The sequence below is a fragment of the Carassius carassius genome, chromosome 48 (assembly GCF_963082965.1).
Source record: "Carassius carassius chromosome 48, fCarCar2.1, whole genome shotgun sequence".
Taxonomy (NCBI): Eukaryota; Metazoa; Chordata; class Actinopteri; order Cypriniformes; family Cyprinidae; genus Carassius; species Carassius carassius.
In genome coordinates, this window is record NC_081802.1 from 17923993 (window position 1) to 17946395 (window position 22403).

The 22403-nt window shown below is 37.4% G+C and overlaps 1 protein-coding gene across 4 annotated transcripts in view; it reads right to left on the minus strand.

The window, feature by feature from the left end:
• The window catches only part of LOC132131193 (metabotropic glutamate receptor 7-like), a 235591-nt gene that overhangs the window by 134056 nt on the left and 79132 nt on the right, over window positions 1-22403 (minus strand). For all 4 annotated transcript variants that reach the window (XM_059543192.1, XM_059543190.1, XM_059543191.1 and 1 more), the window contains exons 3-4: window positions 3621-3756; window positions 3037-3191 (exon numbers count right to left, since the gene is read on the minus strand). In XM_059543192.1, the coding sequence (XP_059399175.1) occupies window positions 3037-3191; window positions 3621-3756 (291 nt within the window). The remainder of the gene's footprint in view (window positions 1-3036; window positions 3192-3620; window positions 3757-22403) is intronic.

A 22403-nucleotide genomic window follows, 5' to 3' on the forward strand; every position in this document is an offset into this window, starting at 1 on the left:
CAGGTGGAGAGAATGTAAATATGGAATTATCAAGGACAACATATCAAGGTAAACCACTTGTTTAAACACACAGGGGAAGTGAAAGTTGTTGAATATCTGAAAAAAAATGTATATATATATATGTATATATATACAGCATTTCTGTTCAAACACAACCTCAGCATATGATTTTTTATAACGGGGTCATATGATGCTATCTTAAAGATCATTATTTTATGTACTTGGTGTAACAGAATATGTTGATATGTTTTAATGTTCAAAAAACACATTATTTTTTAAAATATTGTCAATTATTGTAGTTCCTCTATGCCCCGCCTCTCTCAAACGTGTCATTTTCTACAAAGCCCCTCCTTCTGACAAGCACAGTCTGCTCTGATTGGCCAACTGAGTTCAAGTCTGATAGGGGAACAGAGTCGAGTGACAGACTCTGATGATGCTCATTACTATATATATATATATATAGCTTACTGTAGCTGATTCAAAATAAGCACCAGATTGTCATAGCAAAGTCGGAATTGACCTTTTTTTTTTTTTAAATAGCCTTTGCACTTGTAGGCTACTCTAGGTTCACAGAACTGTCATCCATAAAATGTGTTGCACAAATTCTCTGGGTTGTGCTGTTCTGTTGTAAATTCATCTTAACCGGTGATTCCTCATTGTATCTACTTTTGGAAGGACAGATAAAGTGCTTTTGCCTAGAAACACACAGCATCTCCCTGACATGGCTGCATCAACACTATTGTGGTTCATTACTGTGAACATTTGGGCGGCATTATGCAAATGTTTCCACATCGTGACGTAGACATGTGGGGGTGTTCTTGAATGAGGCATTATAGCCCGGTCTGGATCAGCCTTCTCTTTTAGATAGAATAAATCGTTTTGTGGAAGACTCTGAGCTTTGTAACTCTGCAGATCTTTTACTGTACATGCTCAAATAGCTACATAACACACTAAAGATAAAATAAAATAGAAATTGCATCATATGACCCCTTTATACCTAACTCAAAAGTATATTCTGTCATCATTTGTCTTTTTTTTTCACCTGCTATTTCACGTTAATAGTTTTGCTTATATATATATATATATATATATATATATATATATTCAGTTCATAAATTAATACAAATAAAAAAGGATGAGAAAATAAAGTAGTACATATTTTGTAGATAAATTACAGAGTAGATTTATTAGATTTATTTAGATCTCCCTCCCTTCCTTGCACACATAATTTCCCGTAAACTACCAGGCAATCTCAACATAACATGAAAACATGAGGGTTAAACTAAAGGACACTGAAATTAACTGTAAAGCAGTGGCGACACATTTTAAACCAGCTTGGCTCATGAATATTAAACAGGTGATGTAACTTTCGCCCAGTCGTGATGTGTTGAATGGCAGTAAAGTGGGTGTTAGCTATAGGAGGATTAACGCTTATCGCTTGTACAGTCGACCTACTTAGGTCATTTATTTATTTATTTTTTACATATTTTGTAGAATTTGCAAAAATACACATACCAGAGAGAGAACAAAAAAATAAAAAAATCAATTCCTCCTGTATATAGTATTATTTATGTTTACGTACATTATTTGCTAATAGTATACATATCAAAAACATTTCCAATATTAATTTAATTTCATTTATTGTATTCCTTTATGGCTGAATTATTCATTTAATGTTACAACAACAGGGTGCTTCTTTGTCACAGAGAGTGGAAGACCTCAAGGCCTTTCTCTCCACAGAGGACCCATCTCTCTGTTGCACCATACATGTCCCTTCCATCCACAGGGCTTTTATATCACTCGTTTATGTCTGCCACAAAATATAACACCACAGGGCCTTTCATTTATTAATCTGGCACTCAGATCAACCCCATGGTGGGGCTCGATGGAGAAGCATGCCAGCTGGGTCAGTCCATGTCCAGGCCTTTTGCTGGGTTCACAATCGCCAGTGAACAAAACAAATGAGCTTGGAAGCCTTTGGATAAAGTGGTGCTCAGTTCTGTCTCGACGCGCACCAAGCACCATCTCTATCAAACGTGACACAGTTTCGAAGACACCAGGGAGATGATTTTCTATTTTTAGAGAGATGTTCCTTCCATCCATTAAACCTGACATTAATCTAAACAGGAATACACTGCAAGCAGCAGAACTTCGCTTGTGTGATCAAATAATAATAGAGGGAATGGTAACGAGTACACACATTTGTGAAAAATAAAAAATAAAAATAAAAACAAAATTGCAACAACATTGTTGGTTTTCATGGAAAGGTTATCCACCACAAATGAGGGAGAGTCATAATTTATCTTTAAAATCATAATAATAATAATTTGCACACAATGAATAATGAAATAGTTTATTATTGTTTCATTTAGGTTTGTTCTGTGTATGTTTTTATGACATATTTTCATTTTTTTATGATATAAAGCTTAGGTTTAAAATAAAATAAAATAAAATAAATGATGACAGTAATAATTATTGGGGTCATTAGATGCTTTTTGTTGTTGTTGTTGTTAAAAAAATAAAATAATAATAATACTTTTATTAATCAAGGATGCATTATAATGATCAAAAGTGACAGTAAATATGTTTGCATTGTTACAACAAAAGAAAGAAGGAAAGAATTCAGCTTTGATCACAGAAATAAGTATATATTTTTAAATATATTAAAATAATAAAAAGTTAGTTTAAATTAAAATATTATTTCACACTACTTTACTGTATTTTTGATCAAATAAATACAGTCTTGGTGAGCAGAAGAGCCTTCTTTCAAAACCATTAAACATTTTTACCCACCACAAACTTCTAAATGGTAGCGCATAACAAAAAAGGGCAGTAAAACCCTTCATTAAAATAAACACAAAGAGCCTGTAGTTGATGAAACACCTCTAAATATACAGCACAGTATCTCAAGTAATTTTGACGCTTGAAGAATCACTGAACCATCATGAAGCCATTCAATGTCACACAACACTGAGAAATGCTGGTGTTCCTTAAATGTCATTAGCTTAATTGCTCCCAAAAACCCATCAATCTTACCCTCAACAGTGGCTCTTTTTGGCAGGATGGTGACAGCACCAATCGCGGCGTCCTCGAGGCCTTGAATAGTGCTGTTCTTGGCTCCCCAGCTGTCTGAACCGATCCATAGGAAATGGCCAACTTGATCGGCTCTTTTGCTGGCGTTAAGGATCCCCCTGCAAACATTCCCATACCAGAAACCATTACTGTGACATTGAGGCACGCTGTGACTCTTCAACAGAGCAGGAGAGGTTGGCCAGTGATTCTAATAGCATCCAGATTGAATCGTTATTGTGTATGAAATACAAAAAAGCAATTTTCAATGGGTTTGTTTGAATGATGACATGTTGATGTCATTAATCAATACCTCAAGTGGCTGAGCTTGTCCAGCAAACAAGATATAACCCCCTCAAGTGCACCCTTGAGTTCTATCTAAGTAATAGCTTTCAGAGTATTGACTTGTTGTCATCGAGAACTGTTAGAACTGTTGTTATTTTTAAAGCTCAAAAGGGAGCAATTAATTGCCTGAAAATTACATTTATTGTAGCTCTATCTTGTAATTTCCACTTCCTCTTCCTCTCCTGGCAATGCTGTCAACAGCTTACCGAATGTCTTCGTCGTAAGCGAAAATAATGACCGCCCGGGCCAGAGAGGTATCCAGCAGCTGTCGGATAATCTTGTCAAAATCAGCCTGCTTGTGGTCGTGAGGGATCTTCAGGGACTGAGCGATGCAGATTCCACCTACAGAAGGAACAGAAAGAGACCCGTGAGTGAAGCCGGTGACACCAGCGAGAAGAAAAAAAAAAGAAGAACTTTCCCCTACCGTTAGCATAAAGTTCCCGTTTGGATGTGTTTGGAACCAAATAATAACCTTCTGGGAAACATTCACTATTTGAATCCAAAAACTAACTTTTCTAGAATGTTGTTGGGAGTTTTCTGTGACAAACTCAAGACAATCTACAAAGAACGTTCTCTAATGGTGATATTTTGGGGGGTTATTTTTGTAATCATAAACCCTCACAGAACATTTTGGTGAGGTGTTTGTTTGTTTATTTGTTTGTCCATCCATTCTTCCTTTCAAAACGAACTTTCCCTTATTTTATTTTATTTATTTATTTGTTTTTTTATTTATTCATTTATTTATTTATTCATGCTGGTTTGTTTGTTTGTTACAAGCTAAATATATCCTATACAAAACATGTTCTAATGGCTTAGATTTTTATTTTTTTTAACCATAAATCAATCTTGCGGGGAGGGTTGTTTGTTTGTTTGCTTGTTTATTTGAATTAATTAATTTATTTACTTATTGACAAACTAGAGAGCTTATACAGGATGTTTTTAATGTTTTTAAGCATTATTTTTAGAGTATTTTTAAAGGTTCTATTAATTGATTAATATACTGATTTATATATATATATATATATATATATATATATATATATATATATATATATATATATATATATATATATATATATATATATATACACATATATTATTATTTATTTATTCTTTTTTTTTTTTACATAAAAATTACCTATATAACAACTATAACCCAAATAACAACTTAAAAATAACCTACACAGAACATTCTCTATTGCTAATCTCTAAAACCATCCTTTCCAGAATGCCACAAGGAGTTTTATATTTATAAATTGGTTTGGTGTCTATTCACAACCCCTGAGCTTGAAGAATTTCTTTCCTGCACATGTGTAATGAATATCAAATAGGAAAGACCTGAACTGCATTTTCAAGGGAGAGTGTTAGGATTGGTCAAAATCCATCAACAGTTCTGCAGGTTTTGAGATAGAAATGAAATATGTCATTCTCTTATACCAACCCATTTCCAAAACCTTATGCCATTCAAGATTCTATGTGACAGACATACTTAGGAACAACAAAATTCAGTGCTGTTTGGTAAAGGTGTAAGCGAAAGTGAAAAACAGCTTCCTCTTTTATAGTTTGCAGGTTGATGACGACTCCAAATCTCTCTGGTGATTTATTAGACGGTCAGTGTCGACACCTGAGTCTGTACCCACAGCCCTGGAGAGGAGCTTTTATGAGCATGGCATCAGAAGATTGAAAATGTGATAAAAAAGGACAGGCAGATGATGTAAACCCATGGCAGTCACTTCAATACGCTGGCTTTTCAGGAAAGAGAGGCTCTTAACTTGGCATACCTCCCCGTTTTTCTCGCTGAAATACCACAGCCATGCTCTTGTGTTCCTGCTCTCTGCATAGTGTACTTAGCCATGGGAGTTTTTCCCATTATCAGGAATATTCACTAGGGAAGCTCATACTGTTCTGCCATTCTGAGATAGATGAATCCCATGGAGCAGAATGAATGTCAGAACAGTGGCGGTTTATTGCGATGATTCAAATGTGCTGTTACACAGGTGCAAGAACACATGCTCAAAGGCTAATGCTGTTAAAAGTTTTACTCACAGAAATCACCCTTGCAGCCTGCTGAATTTGTTAAATGATTTACAAATCATTTGACAAAACCGGAGTGCTTTTTCAAACAGTTCGTGGGAATCATAAAAAAGAATCACGAAAAAGACACTGACAGATTCAGTCACTGATTCTTTAGATTGATTCAAACTGATTCATTCAAAAGTATGAATCTCTTTGATGGACTGATTAAAAGTAGCAGCTCATATGAGTCATTTGTTCATGAATCAGACTTCACTGGCCACACAGTATGTTTCTTTTCAGACAGCATTTTATTTAGCATTTTATAGATAGATAGATAGATAGATAGATAGATAGATAGATAGATAGATAGATAGATAGATAGATAGATAGATAGATAGATAGATTTGTTTTTCTTTTACCTGAACTGATTAAAAGTAGATGCTCACTTGAGTAATTTTTTCATGAATCAGATTTTTCTCATTTTGCGAAATCATTCTTTTCTGTATTTTTTCCCCTGCTTTTTAACTCATTACATTAATTCTAACTGCAAACGTATATGTCATGTAAAACAAGATTACTTTTCTTTGTTTTGCAAATCATTTGATGTGAATCATGAAATAGAATAAGGACAGATTCTGTGTCTGATTCAAACTAACTGAGATGAATCTCTTTGAAGGACTGATTGATTCTAAGCAGCAGCTAATAACAGTTGTTTGTTCATGAATCAGACTTCTGATATGATTCTTTTCAATCAATGCTTTATTTAACATTTCCCTGCCTTTTATACCTCATTATATTACTTAAGACTAAAAATATACAACTTAAGTAAAACAAGATATCTTTATCATAAAATATGATATTTTTATCTTTGTTTTGCAAATCGGTTTGTGTGAATCATGAAATCATGAATCATTTTACAAATTCAGCAGTTCTCCATGAATAACACATTTAATCCCAAAAACAAAATTGAATTGGATTGAAATTAGTAATATTGTACTACAGTACAATCAGTTAGATTACAACAACTGCCAACAACTGGTTCCTGCTGTACTGTACCGTTAGATTAAACCCCTACACCTTGAAAGGAAGTCCAGAATCAGAACCTTTCCGGCCTTTCGAGTTGAGTTAATCTGATTTAATTGATCTGTCAACTAATGTTAACTGACCTATTAGGATCTTCCAGAAGCATGTCACCAAGTGGCAGGAGTCGTGGTAAATTGACATGGACTGGCCCTGCAGACACCATTTATAATTAAATCCCTCTTAGCCATGAGTTTCAATCCCAACATGCCTCGGAAAATACACAATGTATGTGACATGAATCACTAAAGCGGATACAGACTGTATTTTCCCTATAGAGCATGCTGTGAAATCTCGGAAATGTAATCCAGCCAACGCTGTCATTCTTCTGAGTCAAGATATTTTAAAGTGTGTTTGTACAGTATGTATCTCTTTTGAACCTTTGTCGATCCTTGTCACTAATTTTAAAATTAATAACAATTTATATATATATTAAATGCCAAGGAAAATCCTTTAACTGTAGTAAATTCCAAGCCTTTAAAAAGCCTCTTCAATGGCTTACAGCTTTTATTATTATTATTATTATTATTATTATTATTATTAATTATTATTTTTATTATACAAGTAGTAGTAGTAGTATATTCATTTATTAAGAATACATCATCATCATCATTTCCAGTAACTGAAATAAAGCTAACATAAATAATAAATATTTTATGAAAATGTTAAATGCAAAATGTAGCTTTGGCAGCTAACTGAAATAAATAAGTGCAACCTGAAGTACTACTACTACTACTACTACTACTAATAATAATAATAATAATAATAATAATACATGCATATCATGAATGATTAACTCTTATTAATAGTAGTAGTAGTAGTAATACAATAACAATAATAATAATCATAATAATAATGAAAATAATAAATATAATGAATGATCAAATGCTATTAATAGTAGCACTATTATTAATAAAATTGATTTAATAATAATAATAATAATAATAATAATAATGTAAACTAAAATAAGTGAAAGTTGAAGTACTAAAATAACTGAAATGACAAAATAATAAATGAAAACCAAACAAAATGTATTTAATAAATGTTATTATAATATTATAATATTAATATAATATATTACTTATAATAATGATGATAATAATAATAATAACAGTTGGTTAAAATTATTATTACTAATTATTAAATGTATTCAACATACGTATATTGTATGCTGTTGTTGTGTAAAAATAAATAAATAAGTAAAATAAAATGATTTTGTCGGAGTTAAATGTTAAGCATTTCAAGTCATGACTAAAAAAAACGGCTTAAGGAATTATAATTATAATAATCACTGTCCAATGTTTCGTCAGTTAATTTAAAACATGGAACATCTGCAATGGTTGTCTAATATTACTGAATAAACCAGTATTATTTTTTTTTCAGGTAAACCTCTGCTTGCTCTCAGTTCAGAGCTCACCTTAAATTAAAGTGCTGCTGACAGAACAAGCTCAAAGAGATAAAAGCGAACAGATCCGATATAGTAAAGCCAGGTTTAGTAGCAGGACTCAAGGCCAATACTCTTATTCACATCCATAAGTCAGATGTCAGTCGTCACTGCTGAAGCCCGGCTCTAATAGACTGCAGTGGCTTGACCTGGATACCATTTCAAATGACCAGCGTAATCCAGGACAAACCTCAAGATGAAATGACTTTCTCAAAGAACACCCACTTTCATCCACTGTTAGAAAAGAATAATCTCGCCTTGACTAACTGAAATAATTCAAGAAAGCAACTAAGTACTAAAACAAGTACTAAAACAACTAAAAGAGAAGTAAAAAAAAAAGAAAATTACATAGATATATTTCTATATGACAAATGTAACAACTACTAAAACATAAACTAAACTTAAAATTAACATACATTAATTAATTAATAACAGAAAGAAAGAAAGAAAGAAAGAAAGAAAGTGTAAGATTGTTGTTATTTCTACCTAAATTCAAAACTGTTATTTATTTGTTTGTTTGTTTGTTGTTTGTAACTGAAATGCAGCTAAAATTAAATGTTTTTTTTTTAGAAATATTCCCTTGGTAACTAAAGCAACTAACTTTCACCAAGTGAACGATGAAGTACTAAAATAACTAAAACTATATATATATATATATATATATATATATATATATATATATATATATATATATATATTTAATTAAGTAGAAATACTACTAAAACTTATATACATTACATTTACATTTGTAGTCCAAAACAATTGTTTAATAATTTGGCATGTTATAAATTATTGTAAAATTGTGATGTGATATTCTATAGTTTTTTTTATTCAAGAAATTGAACCAACCGATTAAACAAATAATCACTGTGAGTAAAAGTATGACGACTGCCGTAACCCCATTCTCAACCTATTAAAAATGCAAACACGTGTAATTGTGAATCATTTATCTACTATATATATGTCCAGTGGTTGTGGCTTGTTTATATCAGTACAGTTTTTATTTTTTTCTAAGCCTGCACAGCAAAATGTGAGGCTGCTTTATTTCTCTCAATACAGGAAAACAGAGTGACCTATAAATGCTTGATTAACGACTTTCCAGCGCTGTTTTCTGTTCTTCCTGAGCATAAATGTAAGACAAATCAGTTAGCATCAACATATTTCCTGATTTGTTCCATACCGCCATGCTAAAGCCTAAATCACGCATGTCGTCTCTCAGAGAACGGTGTTTTAATGAACAGCCTCTGGTAATTGGCTCTTTGGAGATTGTTGATGTCTCGTCTTTTCATCACGGAGCTTCAACAGCCATCAGAGACACTCAGAGAAATACATGTTTGAGATTGGAGACACTTCTTGTCATTAGGGGGTAATTTATGCTATGTGAATGTGGAGAGCACTGTTTAAATCAAACAGCCAAACGACGACTTGCAATCAGACGCTCGGAAGCAGGTGGATTCACCACTGAGATGATGTGCACAAAAACAGTGCATTTAGTGCTCGGGACTTTTCTTTTGTTTTCCAGTACTAAATAAATTAATAAATTAATAAATTAATAATAATAATAATAATAATATACATTTACTTGAACTTCTACCAATTTTTTCAAGTTTATCTTTCAGACCATATTGGCATGTTTTTATGCAAACTTAACTTTGATACATTTTACAGAAAACAAGACTTAAAATTGCATAAACATTAATGAGTTTTTGCATAAACAAACAAAGGGGTATGATAAATCTTTAATTAAGAATGATCAGAAAACATGATCAGAAAAGTAACTTTTATTAAAAAGGATAAAAAGATTAGTTTTATTAAACCACTGGCATTTTTTTTTTCAGAAAACAAGACATATCAAAATTATGTCAAAGATGTAAGAAAATAAATAAATAATCATAAGAAAGAATCATTGTTTTCCTTTTTTTTTTTTTTTTTTTTTGACAATGCTGGCAGATATATTTTCTTGTTTTAAGCATGAACTCACTAACCAGGGCTGTATTTCCTGATAGCGATGTCTCTTGGCGTGCTATGAAGACTCTAAAAATAAACCTTAACTGGGGGTATACCTTTCCTAGGTGCGTTCCCCGAACTATACCTAAGGATGTCGCTTAAGGTAAACCTTCATATGTGCGATGTTAGCAGGTGCTGTCCATTGCAGTGGTGCTGAATAGGTCGATATCGATGGCTCAATAAATGATTGTTCACTACAGGAGCTCTTTCACTGCGTTATAGAGCGGGTAAAGTATTGAGAAAGTGAATTACATTATAAAGAAGCATTTAAAAATATTTGAAATTGCATTTACTGGGGCTCACTGCATTTATAAAATAATTTACAGTAACACACAAATGTGTGTGTCTGTGTGTTTATGTATGTACAATATCTATGTATAATTCTGCAAGTGTGCGAACCTGCGATCTCACACACAAAAGTATTCTGCCTTAACCGCCTACATTATTTGGCTGTTTGGCTTCGTTTGATTTTGAAAGGGTAATTTATATTATCATGTACATACATATTATGAAGGGCTGGTCAAGCGCTGATGGGTTGGTGATAAGTATAAGTGTCCCATCCACACGGCCAATTTCTCACTGGAGACCCGCAATGGCATGGAAGTCTTGATGTCCTCCATCACTTTGCACCTGGCTACAGGCATATAGGCTGTTTAATCAGTAGCGTGACTGTGCAAGATGTTTGTGACTGAGTGAATGCACCACCACACCGAGGTCTTATTCAGCCCATATCCATCTCCAAACACCTCCAGAAAACTCCCCACAGCATAAAAAAAGAAAGCAACCAGCAGCTGAATTTTTATTTTATTTTATTTTATATTTTGACATGGTAGATATTCTGAGACAATTATGAAACATGTTATGCACATACACTAGCTGGCTCCACGGATGCAGTCGTCTTTGATTTAGGATAACTATTCGCTGTCTCGCTGCCATAGTTTGACCAAACTCCCTGTCATGATCTGGTCAATGCACATCCGTTTATTCACCACACAGACTTTCACACGACACAGTACACCCTGGACTTCATTTCCCATAAACCCCCGCCTAGGAACTCATTATTGAACCACACCTGTTTCCTATTAGTGACACTATAAAGGTTGCACTCATCCACACTCACATTGCGAAGTCTTGTCTAGTTCTGTCTGGCATTTCCGAGCGTTCTCCTTTGTTTGTTCCTTCCGTGTTTGACTTTAAATTAAAAGAACACTAAATGAACACTGGGTGTATCAAAGCTTTAGAATTGTAAAATATTTATTTGGTTCTGCACTTTTTCTTGCTACAGAATTACAAGCGTATCGACTGAAATGTGAAGAAGCTTTTTGCGCAGTGGTGGCCACTAGCACAGTGAGCTATGAACAGCAATAAGGTATGGCAAGCGTGATTTCACCAAGTACAACATGTTCCTGGATCAACATCCTTGTTGATCCTGGAACAACCTTCCAATCAACCAATCAGAATTGAGATATAACTTTTCAGGAAATATCTGTTTTAGGCTTAAAATCAGGGTTAGGTGCTTCTACACCCTTTACGTGCAAACATCGCAGACGGGCCCAGTTTATTATTGTTTCACTTTCACAGCACGTTAAACATCACTCGCTTACTTGATCTGGACAAACTGTGCATCAATTGAAAGTTTAAAGACTCTAGCTTCGATATTTGACCAATATTTTGATAAAAACTTTGTTGCAGTGACAGTTATTTAGTAATTTATGTCAGGAGTGCAAAATAATAAATCCGTATTATGCCACATTTTGAATAGAAATTCACCACTCATTCATATTCAGTCACGTCTGCAGCGGTTTATTTGTGTTCACATAGACTCACTGAACAGCGACAATAAGGATTTATAGACCAAAGATGCATATCTGCGGAGATATATGGATATATTTACTTATGTTTACTTCATATTTCTTCAGACAGAATCATCATTTCTATTTATTTTCCACTGATTTACGCGATCTGATGATAAACAGCCTCTCCCAGCGATCTCTGTGTGTGTGTGCAGAGCTGGGAGCTCATGTGTGTGTCAGTCAGACTCCGATTGGTCCTTCCCCATGTCAATATTAAAGTGTCATAACCGGACACCGCCACATCGTGTCACATGCTTCCTGTACACTTCCTGGTAGTTATCTGACCAAAACAACACCGAAACATCTCTGTACACACGAAATATCCGAATAATAAACCCGCGATTACGATAGTAAAGCTTGGTATGAGATTATCTTGAGATCTGGGGAGTTTTTATTAAAAAAATCGAAAATGTACATCTGAAATGCTAACTTGTGCAGCGATGTAAAAGGCTATAAATAGCATATTTTTACAACAGTAAACGACCAAATTCCACCCCTGATCGCAAAAGGAAGTTATTATAAAGTTATTATAAACCTATTGTCAACTATCATTTCCCACTGATTTTAGCAATAAATTATGGGTAGGGTTAGGTTTAGAGCTAGGGATTGGATTAAGTCTATATTTTTAATAATAATGTTGTTCCAAGAACATGTCGTACTTGGCAAAATGGCGGCGACCGATAAGGTATAGCTAACTAACTATACGAACAAGTGACTTACACAAGGTATACTAAGAACATTTCAGGAAACGCGTATAAACGCAAAGCTATAACTTAAGGTATAACTTACGAATGACGTAGCGTTAAGATTTCAGGAAACACAGTCCTGATATATATGTATGTAACCCCCCCCCCCCCCCCCCCCCAAAAATGACACATTTTTAGGAAATATTAATGCTTAATATCTTATCAAAATAATTGTATTCCATTTGAATTGAGTTCATTTTCAGAAGAAACTATTTATTTATTTAACATTTTTAATTAAATTTGATTAAATTAAATAATCCCAAAGTCAAAGAAGCCATACAGGTTTAAAACAACATGAAGGCGAGTAAATGACGAAAGTTGTAATTATTTTCGAGTGAACATTCCAGTTAATCTTCTTTTTTCATGGGATCCAAGAGCATGTATTTTTGTAATGAATCTTTGAGGAACATAATCCAGCATATAAACACTATTTTGTGAGATGGACGACTGACAAAGTTAATAAGCATATCTGTGTGATAGTAACAAATTGAGGAGATTAAGCCCCAAAAATGAGAGCTAATCTGCTTCATGAATGAGGCTGGCGAGCGAGCGACTGGATTTCACTTACACGCATTGATCTCGCTCTAATCCTTCAAAAAAGCCCATTTCCCACTGATCGTATCGCTGCGGTCTGGTCTGCACTGACATTTCTCTTATTTCAGGCTGTTCATGGCTGTGTTATGGTGAGCCTTTCGCCTCCAATTAATCTCAGCTATGTCCGGTTTCCAGTCTGAAACACTTAAACAATGCTTACCAGCTGACATTTAAAATCATGGTAACTTGTAAAATTGCATGGACATGGACCTACAGAGCAAAGAAAACTAAACAACAAGTGGAGTTTCTGTACAGGGGGGAAAACAATACTAAATGCGAATAAATAAGCAACTAATCATACAATCTTTCAAATTAATATCAGTAAAATATATTTTTTTAAATTGTTGATTATGTTAAAGGATCTGCATCCAATCAAATTCTACACAATTTAGCAGTATTTTGCTACAAATTAATCAAATAAATACAGTTAATAATAATAAAAAAGCCCCACAATATTTACATTTTAAATAAGTTTTGTTTACTTTAATAAAGTTAAACTCAAAATGTTTTCACAAAATTTTAATAAAGACCAAATTATCCGTGATCCGTGATCCATCAATAAAAACCCTACTGGCAGCTGTTTGCGTGAAGTTACGTCTAAAGGAGTTTGTGGGCTTTGAGGATATTAGACACCGGTCTCATAAAGAACTCTAGTTATTGCCCATCTTGGCTCTCTACCCTGCTGATGGCACTCCAAGGATGAACGGCTAAAATCTATCAGTATTATAAATGACAAAATATTGATCTAGGTAATTATTTAAAAGTTAATTCTTGTCTATTCCCTGGCCAGAGGAATGGCCTGAAATACGACTTCATCCCAGACCTGGTAAATCTAAAAATTACATACGGACTGTCAGAACTTACAAGGTCAGCCTTGAGATATGGCCTAAACTCTGGGAAGCTTGAGTGATCCAGCCACAGTAGCGAACTCCCTACTTCAAGGTTGTAATTAAAAAATTGGCAGGGCAATTCTATGTGCCGCTCGATGCTCTCCATCATACAGCCTTACGAGAAACTCAATATCCATGGCATGAGCCGGCGCAAATCCAATAAAACACCTCTACTGTTTCTCATTTGTTTATATTGGTAAGATGGCGTAGTAAGACATCTCACTGTCTAAGATGGCCTCGCATAGCGTTTTATGCTGATTTGTGGCTTTAGGTTAAAGTTGTTTTCATGGGCCAGCAATTAAGGCGAATCATTGGCAGGCTGCCGGCAGATAAACTAAGATCTTTCATCATGCTTTTGTCTTCTGTCTTAAGAGGTTGCAGTTCTTGTATTTTCATTACTACCAGCACAAATGATCCTCTTCGGCTCATCTCTCAAAACTTTCTGATGCTCTTGCTTTGTTCAGTAATACATGGTCCAGACTTTCCATTCACCATGCTGACCTAGAAAACAGTTGCGTGCAAACTGTGACTCAACAAAGGCAATTTGTTACGACAGTCTGTAGACTTTGCAAACTATGTATATTTACACACCGGAACAATGTCAGACATGATCCTCAGGCCAATCTAACTTCGTTCAGGCATCTTGCATCAAGGTGCATAGTCTTATTTAATAGAAATGCAGAATAGTATTAATGTATGTACAAAAATGTAGATTGTATTTCTGTGAAATAATATTAGGTAATGCTTTAGATTACAACCGAACGTATGTGTAGGTATAAGGGAACAACGTTTGGGTAATAAGGAGGTAACAACCAAATATAGAACCTGCAAGGAACTGCTTAAGTAAACTGAACTTACATCATAATTTTTTGTAATTATATTGTACCTATTCAGTACTTCTGTGTAGGTATAGAGGAATAATATTCTAAGTTTGGGGAATAAAGATATAACAACCTGTAGAATTAATCATCATTTATACAGTAAGTATTCTTAAACTAAGGCTACCTTTTCTAATATTACGTGGTATATATGGCCTAAACAACAATCTTATATTTGGGATTGATTTAGAAAGACAATATACTTTTTTATAATTTTATATTGCTATTTTATTATAGGCCTATGTATTTTTAACCATTCTATTATTAAATTATACATGATGGAGACTGAACAGTAAAACTGGAAGTAGTGAAATGAGTTAATGAGTTTCTGCTATGATTTATAATTCACGAGTCTACTCACCTTCTGAAAGCTTATTCATCGAGGTAGAGGGTTTAATTTGGCCATCAAACAATTAAATTAAAACGAGTGCAATATTTTTTAATGTAGTTACTGTTTTTTTAATTAAAAACAGTAACAACACAGGCAACAGATAATAAAAGATAAACATTTATAACAACAGTTCAGCAAAGCATAGAAAAACCATGCTTATGCAGCTTATACCGTTAAACCAAATTATTTCGAAAAGCTTAAGAACACATTTAAGATTTTGTTCATGTTTTTCACCCACTGATAAATTTATACTATCACGGCCAAATAAATGAGCCAATAAACAGACAGTAATAAACACTGAGTCAAGTCAAGATTAAAGTCTATATCTTTACTTTTATCGTTTTGATCCACGTCCTCAAGCAGCATTTTGACTAGTTCCCAGTTTTACCTCTTATCAGTCGCCGCTCAATGTTGTGATTACATACTCGGACAAAACCCTCCAGTTTCAAAAGAACACGTTCCAGTCAGTTTAAGAAAATCTCTTTCCTCTTCACTTCGATTCGTTTTCTTGTATTTTCGACACATATTCATGAGCGCCAAAAACACTGACTCGATCATCTCAAGCAGCATTCCAGCTGTTTCCAGTTCCCACCCTCCACATTCACTGCTCCAGTTTTAAACAAACACACTCCAGACCAAAGTTGTCCCTAGTCTGCGCTTTGATTAGTTTTCTCCTATTTTCCACACATATTCCCATTTTAAACACAGCACATAGATTTAGTTGCACACAGAATCATTTGCATTTGGACTCGCGTGACTTGCTGCATGCTCTTTCATGTCCTCCACATTCCTAACACAGCCCTGTTTGGTTACTTATTACTGATATCAAGTCAGCTTCCCAACCCAACCGTCTCAAGTGAGCGTTAAGATTAAAAAAAAATAATAATTACCAGCGTTTTATATGTGTAGGCTATAAAAAAGTACACAGTAAACTTTTGCTTAATCGCTTGCAAATTTAGTCATAGATACCATGTAAAATTAAAATAGGCACCCCTATGTTTCAAAATACTTACAGCAGAAATAATTTCTAATTTTACAGGTTATTACCCCTTTATACTGAATAGGTACACTATAATTACAAAAATGTATACTGTAAATTCTGTTTACACAGTACGTTGCGGGTTGTAGTCTAAAGTGTTACTTAAAATTCATAGTGATTTAATTAATAGTGACAGCAAGCATTCACCGCAGAGGATCTATTGGTGAACAAGCAATGAAATACTAAATTTCCTCAAATCTGACGAAGAAACAAACTCATCTACATCTTGGGTGGGTAAATTGATACATTTTCATTTTGGTATCTGTGAATGTCTCTGCACACTGAGTTCAAAATGTTTGTTGTGCATTTTTTGCATATTAATCAGTTGTGAAAAAACTTAATAGCACTAAATGGAGTCTTCAAGCAGTGAGGATGATTTTGTTGTCCTCTTGCTTCTTAAAAAACAAAAGGAAATATTGGGTCCATCCAATCCTGAGATATAGAGAGTTCTCCCTCCTTATTAAGGAGCAGCGGGATTATCCAGGGCAATTTAAAGTTTACTTCAGGATGTCAGTGGCTCAGTTTGATACTTTTGCTCGCAATACTATAGCCACATATTAAAAAGAACACCACCAATTTATGTGAACTCAGTGTGCAAGGATCTATATAAAGTGGATGAAGTTGACAATCGCCATTCTGGATTTTGGTGTTCGCTTGTACGGTGGCTCTGAACTGTCAAACCAACTCTCAAAATGCATGCCACAGATGTGAAAAAGGAAAAAAAAATGGAACCAGATCCAAATATTTTTAAGACGACAAATATTTTGGAGGCAGTGTGTAAATGTGATGGATATAACGTGAGGTCATATTTATTTTTTAATGTGCAAAGTTTCAGATGAAAGTGTGCAATGACCTCAATGATTGTAACAAAGTTTCATCTTAAGAAAAAAAAAGTTAAAAAAAGAGTTTGAAAAGGGAAATTCACACACAAAAAAAAAAACTATTTCATCTACTTTCATCCACAATTCATCTTAAAAAAGCACATGTTATGCTACTGACAAAGTGAAAATGCATTACAATGCAAAACATAAATAAATAATAATAATAAAAAAAAAACAGAAATTTGCTGTCTCCAGCCTGGTTCACAATTGGCATATTACCAATAAAACAGTGCACAAACACATCATCATTAAAAATAAACTAATAAATAAATACTTAAAATAAGAATTGTCCCATAGGTTTTTGTGAATATTGCAAATGCTGTATCTTCGGCATCACACTTATCCCCCCAAATTTTGAAATGGCAAGAATAATGAGGCCCCTGAAACGTTCCATTCTGACAGACTTTCTACATATGCAGATTAAGCTAATTTAAAGATACAGCAATTTTACAAATGTAGGCACTCTATTTCACAATTATGTAAGGAAAACAGACGATGAATTTTATTTTATCAGTACAGATCTAATGTATTATTGTAAATGTATTTTTTTGCTGTTATGTACACTATTACCTAGTTTGCATGTTTCCTTTATTGAATCAGGAGCTAAATGAATATAGAGAGAGCATTCAAATAAATGAAAAGAAGTCATTCTAGTCCAACAAGAGTCAGTGATTCACAGCATTACAAATTACTTTGGCTTTTGGCAATACAACAGAATTGAGCAGATTTCAACTTCATGCAATTGAAAAGCAATGCTCTTTACTCTTGTTATTAAGATGTGTCTTTGTGTTACTTGGAAACATAAACAATGTAGATGAGACCATTGAAAAGATGTCAAGGACATGTTCAATTTGCACACACAAATTTGATTTAGTTTTTATGTAGTTGACAAACAGATCGATGTCTTTATGGTGGAAAATCTTTACATACCATTCTGACTTCCATGCATCCATGACATTTTCTACATTCACTATGAGAAATGTGACAAACACCCAGTAATATCAAAGCAATTCAACATATTCAGAACAAACTATGAACTGTAACAAAAATGCATATTTGTTTGACAAAACATGAGCTAATTTTGCCTCTAGGAATGACTGATAATACAATTGCACACCCCTTCAACCAAGTTCGTCAAAATCTCAAAAACTCAGTCATTTGAATGACAGGCATGACACTGCAGGAAACCATTATCTCGAATTGCATTCTAACTGTCTCGCATCTTAAGCCTATGGAAAAATAATCTCACTTTTGGGAAAAATGTCAATTACCGGTGCCTATTATATTCTATCATATTAAGGAAGTCAAACATAGTAATACTGGCACTGGTAACTAATACTAAGTTGATGGTATATTTAAAAATGTCACATAATAAGTGGTTTTGAAGATTAACAATTGAAAGTCATATAAAATTAAATATATCTGAACCTATTCTAATCAGTATTTTGGATTTGGCTCTCTGATAATGCATCCCTCTGGAAGCCACAGTAGTTGTTCAGCAGCTTGTGAGGGAAACAGACATTAATATTTTACCTGCATCCCTGAAAATCCTCCGGTGACAGTTGTAAAATATCCCTGGATCCCATCCGTGAGCAAATTTTATGTCAGCGAATCAATGAGGCTCACTTTGCTGCTACTGCAATCCTTCAGTAAAAGCATGTTTATATCACATGTCTTCTTCAAATTGTTTTTGTCTCGCAAAGAAGGTTCCTTAATCATTTTAGGACACACTAACTTTCTCCTCGGGCATGAATGAAGCTGTTTTTATTGGCGGTTCTCAGTGTCGTTAAATGTCACAACCTCTTTCGATTGTCCTCTATGGTTTCTAAAGCTTTCAGTCTTTTAATGATTCAGTGTCTTCTCTCCCCACGGGGTCCGGCCGGGCTCAGCCCGAAGGAGCGACGTGGGGCCGCCTTCCCGTGGGCTCACCACCTACAGGAGGGACCGTAAGGGGCCGGTGCTTAGACAATCGGGCGGCAGTCGAAGGCGGGGGCCTCGACAGCCCGATCCCTGGACACGGAAACTAGCTCTAGGGACGTGGAACGTCACCTCACTGGCGGGGAAGGAGCCCGAGATTGTGCGTGAGGTTGAGAGGTTCCGACTAGCGATAGTCGGGCTCACCTCTACGCACAGCTTGGGCTCTGGAACCACACTCCTCGAGAGAGGATGGACTCTTCACCACTCTGGAGTTGCCCATGGTGAGAGGCGGCGGGCTGGTGTGGGTTTGCTTATAGCCCCCCAGCTCAGCTGCCATGTGTTGGAGTTTACCCCGGTGAACGAGAGGGTCGCTTCCCTGCGCCTTCGGGTCGGGGATAGGTCTCTCACTGTCGTTTGTGCCTACGGGCCGAACGGCAGTGCAGAGTACCCGGCCTTCTTGGAGTCTCTGGGAGGGGTGCTGGAAAGTGCTCCGACTGGGGACTCCGTCGTTTTACTGGGGGACTTCAACGCCCACGTGGGCAACGACAGTGACACCTGGAGGGGCGTGATTGGGAGGAACGGCCCCCCTGATCTGAACCCGAGCGGTGTTCAGTTATTGGACTTCTGTGCTAGTTACAGCTTGTCCATAACGAACACCATGTTCAAGCATAAGGGTGTCCATCAGTACACGTGGCACCAGGACACCCTAGGCCGTAGGTCGATGATCGACTTTGTGGTCGTTTCATCCGACCTCCGGCCGTATGTCTTGGACACTCGGGTGAAGAGAGGGGCGGAGCTGTCAACCGATCACCACCTGGTGGTGAGTTGGATCCGATGGCGGGGGAGGAAGCTGGACAGACTCGGCAGACCCAAACGTACTGTGAGGGTCTGATGGGAACGTTTGGCCGAGTCTCCTGTCAGAGAGATCTTCAACTCCCACCTCCGGCAGAGCTTCGACCGGATCCCGAGGGAGGCTGGAGATATTGAGTCTGAGTGGACCATGTTCTCCACCTCCATTGTCGAAGCGGCCGCTCGGAGCTGTGGCCGTAAGGTTTCCGGTGCCTGTCGAGGTGGCAATCCCCGAACCCGGTGGTGGACGCCGGAAGTAAGGGATGCCGTCAAGCTGAAGAAGGAGTCCTATCGGGCCTGGTTGGCTTGTGGGACTCCTGAGGCAGCTGACAGGTACCGGCAGGCCAAGCGGACTACAGCCCGGGTGGTTGTGGAGGCAAAAACTCGGGCCTGGGAGGAGTTCGGTGAGGCCATGGAGAAGGACTATCGGTCAGCCTCGAAGAGATTCTGGCAAACCGTCCGGCGCCTCAGGAGAGGGAAGCAGTGCCCTACCAACGCTGTTTACAGTAAAGGTGGGGAGCTGTTGACCTCAACTGGGGATGTCGTTGGACGGTGGAAGGAATACTTCGAGGATCTCCTCAATCCCGCTGTCATGTCTTCCATTGAGGAAGCAGAGGCTGAGGGCTCAGATGTGGACTCGTCCATCACCCAAGCTGAAGTCACCGAGGTAGTCAAGAAACTCCTCGGTGGCAAGGCACCGGGGGTGGATGAGATCCGCCCTGAGTACCTCAAGTCTCTGGATGTTGTGGGGCTGTCTTGGCTGACACGCCTCTGCAGCATCGCGTGGCAGTCGGGGACGGTGCCTCTGGGATGGCAGACCGGGGTGGTGGTCCCTCTTTTTAAGAAGGGGGACCGGAGGGTGTGTTCCAACTACAGGGAGATCACACTTCTCAGCCTCCCTGGGAAAGTCTATGCCAGGGTACTGGAGAGGAGAATCCGGCCGATAGTAGAACCTCGGATTCAGGAGGAACAGTGTGGTTTTCGTCCAGGCCGTGGAACACTGGACCAGCTCTATACCCTCTACAGGGTACTGGAGGGTTCATGGGAGTTTGCCCAACCAGTCCACATGTGCTTTGTGGATTTGGAGAAGGCATTCGACTGTGTCACTCGCGGCGGCCTGTGGAGGGTGCTCCGGGAGTATGGGGTCCGGGGCCCTTTGCTAAGGGCTATCCGGTCCCTGTACGACCGGAGCAGGAGCTTGGTTCGTATTGCCAGCAGTAAGTCAGACTTGTTCCCGGTGCGTGTTGGACTCCGGCAGGGCTGCCCTTTGTCGCCGGTTCTGTTCATGATTTTTATGGACAGAATTTCTAGGCGCAGCCAGGGGCCGGAGGGGGTCAGGTTTGGTGACGACACGATTTCGTCTCTGCTCTTTGCGGATGATGTTGTCGTGTTGGCCTCATCAAGCCAGGACCTTCAGCATGCACTGGGACGGTTTGCAGCCGAGTGTGAAGCGGCTGGGATGAGAATCAGCACCTCCAAATCCGAGGCCATGGTCCTCAGTCGCAGCCTCAAGTGGAGGAGTTTAAGTATCTTGGGGTCTTGTTCACGAGTGAGGGAAGGATGGAACGGGAGATTGACAGACGGATCGGTGCAGCTTCTGCAGTAATGCGGTCAATGTACCGGTCTGTCGTGGTGAAGAAAGAGCTGAGCCGCAAGGCGAAGCTCTCGATTTACCGGTCAATCTATGTTCCTACTCTCACCTATGGTCATGAGCTTTGGGTCATGACCGAAAGGACAAGATCCCGGATACAGGCGGCCGAAATGAGCTTTCTCCGCAGGGTGGCTGGGCGATCCCTTAGAGATAGGGTGAGAAGCTCAGTCACCCGGGAGGAGCTCAGAGTAGAGCCGCTGCTCCTCCACATCGAGAGGGGTCAGCTGAGGTGGCTCGGGCATCTGTTCCGGATGCCTCCTGGACGCCTTCCCGGGAAGGTGTTCCGGGCGCGTCCCACTGGGAGGAGACCCCGGGGAAGACCTAGGACACGCTGGAGAGACTATGTCTCCCGGCTGGCCTGGGAACGCCTCGGTGTCCCCCCAGAAGAGCTGGAGGAAGTGTCTAGGGAGAGGGAAGTCTGGGGTTCTCTGCTTAGACTGCTGCCCCCGCGACCCGGCCCCGGATAAGCGGAAGAAGATGGATGGATGGATGGATGGTTCATATTGCTCCTGGCTGACAGTGAATTATATCTGGCTGGTTATAAAATGCAGAATTTGTTCACAAGGAATGTACACACATAATTCTTACTTGCATTTTCAAAAGTTGAGCTATTTTGAACTTAATATTCTAAAAATAAAGATTCTTTTAAAAATAAGGGTTCATTATTGGAATCTATGGTTACATAAATAACCTTCAACATCCATGGAATGTTTCCCTTGCACAAAAGTTCCTTTTTTAGTGGAAGAAGGTTGG